This window comes from Linderina pennispora, assembly GCF_002104995.1.
Source record: "Linderina pennispora strain ATCC 12442 chromosome Unknown DL89scaffold_182, whole genome shotgun sequence".
NCBI classification, from domain to species: domain Eukaryota; kingdom Fungi; phylum Kickxellomycota; class Kickxellomycetes; order Kickxellales; family Kickxellaceae; genus Linderina; species Linderina pennispora.
The window spans coordinates 14,642-19,269 of NW_024468430.1; the positions used below are offsets into that span (position 1 = coordinate 14,642).

Here is a 4,628-nt window from a genome sequence, read left to right on the forward strand (position 1 = left end):
ATTGCCCTTCAGAGCACCACACCAGTTCCCTCCTTTCTTATCTGCATTCGACACTTGCATCTTTATCCTGCGCACATCTCCTGGCAGGAAAGGAGAGACACTACATCTTCTATCTCTGAAAGAATGACTGGCCGCAGCTCACACCACAAACAAGACTCGTTCTCACGCAGCGAGTTTTCCGATCTGTTCACTTTTGACAGCAGCGGACACCCGCGCCGCTCCCGCAGCCGCGTGCACAAGTCTCCTCCCACGGGCCGTCCAACGCGTCCACTGCCTGTGCACTCGCTCGACAGCTACCACGACATGGGTCCACGCCGCGGCCTCAGCACCAACCACCGCCGCTCTCCCGACAGCTACAAGCCGCGGCCCCCGGGCTCCGCGACCACCACAGCCGCTCGGGCTCGGGGTCCCGCCGCAGTCGCATCTCCCCCCGCATGCCGCCTATGAGCCCAAAGCGGCCGAACGAGAAGCAGATGCCGCCGCCATACGACGCTGCATACCATCTCATGGAGGATGATCTGGACGAGGAGTTCGAGGATGCACTGCGCAAACGGCGCATCAAGCGGATCGTCGTGTATGTCATGTATGCAGTTCTGGCAGTCCTTGTGATACTGGGCTGCTCGCTGGCAGGATACTTCTTGAACCCCCGCACGCCCACTATCGCCCTGCATAACGTGTCGTCCCAGGAAATGTCCGAGAAGAGGTTCAAGCTGCAGGGATCCAAACTGCAGTTCCACATTGACCTCACCTATCGCGTCCAAAACGACAACTACTTTGATATGTACATTGACGACATCAGCTCCGCCGTATTCTGGCCAGACACGAAATTCGCCCTCGGCGGCGGTCGCCTCAGCAGCATTAGGGTGCCCGCCAGACGGATCGCCGAGATCAGTATGCCGATTACCATCCGGTACGACGTCAAGCGCGGCCCGCCACCCATTCTTCTGGGCCTGGTTGAGAGCTGCGGACTGCACGATGCTGGCATTGGCGAGATGAACCTGGAGGTCGAGCTGCAGTCAGACTACCGTACAAAGATGAAGCAGTCGGCGCTCAACACCGGCAGACAGATCGTCACGGTAAAGTGCCCGGTGCGCCATCTGGCCAACCTGCAGATCGGTGACGGAACGTCGGGCAACGTCGGCGACATTGTTCGCACCCTAAACGCTTAGCCAGGCAGAGGAGAGGAGCGTGGGGCAAATGATTGCGTGCTTTATTCTTCTACTTTGTTTGGTCGCTGGGCCTCAGCCGCCGTTTCGACGTCTCAACTTTTTTTTTTATATTTTCTAGCTTTCTTGGGTTCCCAAATTCCCTACTTTTGCTCTCCCTTTCCCCTCAATTAAATTTTATTACACACAGCTACCAATTCCACCTGTAAATGAACGTAATAGACCTGACCTTTGAGGACGAGGGCGATAGCACCGCCACCCATAGCGCCGGGGCGGAAACACACGACCTTACACGCGAGCCTTCGGAACCCCCTGTCGACCTCCATACCAGCGACAGACGACCTGTACGAGGGCTCAAACGGAAGCGGCAGAGCAATGCAGTAGAAGTGATCAGTCTCGACGACAGCCAGTCGCAGCTAGAGTGTGTTGTTGAGCTAACAGACTCACCGGTCCATGTCCCTGACAGTCCGGCGCCAACCGGCGATGCGCCAGAAAGAATGCAGCATACACCGACGAAGCTGCGCAGGGCAAAGAGACCCAGACCAGACACTGCAGCGGTAGGTATACAGGCACACAGGGCAAATTCAAAATGCAACTACCACAGGCTAAACGTGTCTTTCTATATTTGCTGCTTATTGTGATAGACGGTGGGGTTGCCGCAGCCACAGTCCCACCAACCGGCTAGGACAATCACACCCAGACTACAGAGCGTCTATATGACACACACCAGCACAACATCGCCCGGATTCGCCCCCTACTCAGCCAGCCCGTCACAGATCCGACCACGGTCACCACAACCGCCTGTTTCGCTGCAGCCATACTCGAACAGCACAAGCCGAACAGCATCGCGGCCGCATACTACCCTGCCGCAACTACCATATTCCAACAACCAGTCACCATCAACACCTAGACAGAACACACCTCGACCACCTGAGACATCGCGGCTGTGCATGCTGGGACAATTGCGTGCCGTAGCCATGATATCGAGCACTTCAATCTACTTCCGCGAAGGCGTGCAAATGAGCATTCCTATCGTGCTGCAGATGCACCCAGGGACATCGCAGGAAGTTGATCTCTTCGACAAGCATGGCAGCCTGGTCGGCACCCTGGAAGCAGCTGTGGCCCGTACAGTGTATATACTACTGAAGGACGACCTGCTCAAGGTCACTGGCGTTATGCAGGGCCCACTAAAGCACAAGGTGGTGGCAGGCATCGTCCTGTCGTTCTACGTGGTTCAGAGCTTGGCCCGCGACATCATTGAGGCACTCGAAAAGTCCAACATCTACCTCGACCAGTCATCAGACGAAGCACAGCGCTTGTTGAGAGAGCTTGACGCGCAATGCAATCCGGTTACGCAGCATCTAAACTATCGCTACAGCGACCCGATGTACGCGGAAGATGGACTAATGGCTGACCGCAACAACTCTGACGTGTCCATGCCGAGCGTGTTTGCCGATATGGGCCTGCACCCGATCCGGGTAGATGGCAGCATGGGCACAGGCTACTCGGACATCTACCAGCGGTACAGAGACCGGATGCGTCGGCCAGGTGGCGGCGGCCCCAGCCTACCGGCCAACCTGCGCGTCGAACGGCCCGGCGGTGGCACTGATGGAGACCCAAAGGTGCGGCTGCGCAATATCAAATCGACATTTGTCACACTGCTGGATCTGCCAGAGAGCACTCAGCCACGCCAGGTCCTGACGCTGTTGAAGCGCCACCAGAAGCAAGCACTCTATTTCATGGAGCACCGCGAAACCCACGGCGTTGATATCGGGTCACTGGAGCCTGCACCTGCAGAAAAGCACAAGTTCCCCAAGCTCTGGATGCCGATCGCCGGGACATTGGAGAGAACCGGACAGCAGCACTATAAGAACGTGCTGACGCATATCAAGTGTCTGGAGATGCCCAAGTCGGTGCTTGGCGGCATCCTGGCCGACGATATGGGCCTTGGAAAGACGCTTTCGATTATCTCCCTGGTTCTCAAGCTGCCAAGCCAGCTGAAGCGGTGCCACCGCATGAAGTTCATTGACGATGGTGGCAGTCAGACACAGACGTCGAGTAGCGGAATGAGCAGACGGAAGCGGCAACGGCAGCGTGGTCGTGCTAGGATTGCAGGTGGGCGATCGGCGAAGCAACAGAGAGCCATACGATCGGCCAAAGGCAAGGAGCCCGATCGCGGCGAAGGCGACGGGAATGACAGCGACGATTTCTTGAGCATGGATGGACCGACCCTGGCAGGCCGTGGGCAAAGTTACGACCTGCTATCGGATTCCGAGGAAGAGGGCTTTGTTGCTGACCCCCTGCTGCTGCCACCGCGCAAATCTGGCCTCATAAACCACAATGCTGGCTCAAGCTCCGACGCAGGCGGCTCGTCCGATCTCTCTGACATACCGACACCCGACGCAGACTTTGATTACCGCGACGACATTAGCTCGTTTAGCGAGTCGCCTAATGAGGATCCGGATTCGGACTCGGGCAGCGACAGCGACCTGTCTGTGAATCGCCCGATGACACCCGCCGCCAGAGTACGAGAACATGATGACCAAGAAGAAGGAGCAGTGCGAGCGCACATTTGACGAGAACTACCACGGCCGGTACGCAGGTGGCACGCTGATTGTCTGCCCGCTGTCCACCATGGCCAACTGGGAGGAGCAGCTAGCCCTGCATGTTCTGCCAGGAAACTTGCGTGTGCTGTCCTACCACGGCAGCAGGCGGGTGCGCAATCCCAAGCGTCTGTGTCAGTACGATATTGTCCTGACTACCTACGATGTTTTTGCGCAGTGAGTACACCACGGAGACCAAACAAATGGTTGCCGTGACCACTGACGACGACCCGCAAGCATCACGGGTGTTTGATGACAGCACAAGTGAGGAGACTGACACGCAGTGGTACCAAATCCCCGAAACCCCCTATGTCTCTCCCCTGCAGGCTGTGCACTGGCACCGTGTAGTGCTCGACGAGGCTCATACCATCAAAGAGCGCCGTACAGCAACCAGCCATTCGGCACATGCCCTATCCGCCGACCGCCGATGGTGCCTTACCGGCACACCAATCCAGAACCGGCCTCGACGACCTCTACAGTCAACTGGCGCTTTTTGCGTGTTGTCCCGTTCAACAACTGGAAGGTGTGGCTCACGTATGTTGGCGCCCGTTCCACGAGAACCTGCGGCAGCTGTCTGGAGACGGACTCGAGAATTTTTGAGGAAGGGAACATCGGTGCCAACCGGGTGCAGCGGTTGATGCAAGCATTGTGCTTGCGTAGGATGAAGCAGCAATACGACACTAAGACGCAGAAAACTATGGTCGGAGCTGCCCCCCAAGTTTGAGGTCATCCGGTGGCTTGACCTGGCCGACCGGGGAACGGCGGCTGTATATATATGGCTGAAGACGTCGCCAAGAACAAGTACCAGGCGATGGCGAGCTCGGGCACGCTGCTGAAGAACTATATCCATATTCTCAAA

At 57.2% G+C, this 4,628-nt stretch overlaps 1 protein-coding gene across 1 annotated transcript; it reads left to right on the forward strand.

The window, feature by feature from the left end:
* Positions 1 to 3,106: 3,106 nt before the first annotated feature.
* DL89DRAFT_211706 (uncharacterized protein) lies at positions 3,107 to 4,230 on the forward strand (the record flags this gene model as incomplete). The annotated part of the gene is made up of 3 exons (XM_040884208.1): positions 3,107 to 3,224; positions 3,769 to 3,935; positions 4,042 to 4,230. Coding segments are annotated over 3 exons (474 nt in total), but the record flags the coding sequence as incomplete, so codon positions are not given.
* Between the last annotated feature and the right edge of the window lie 398 nt (positions 4,231 to 4,628).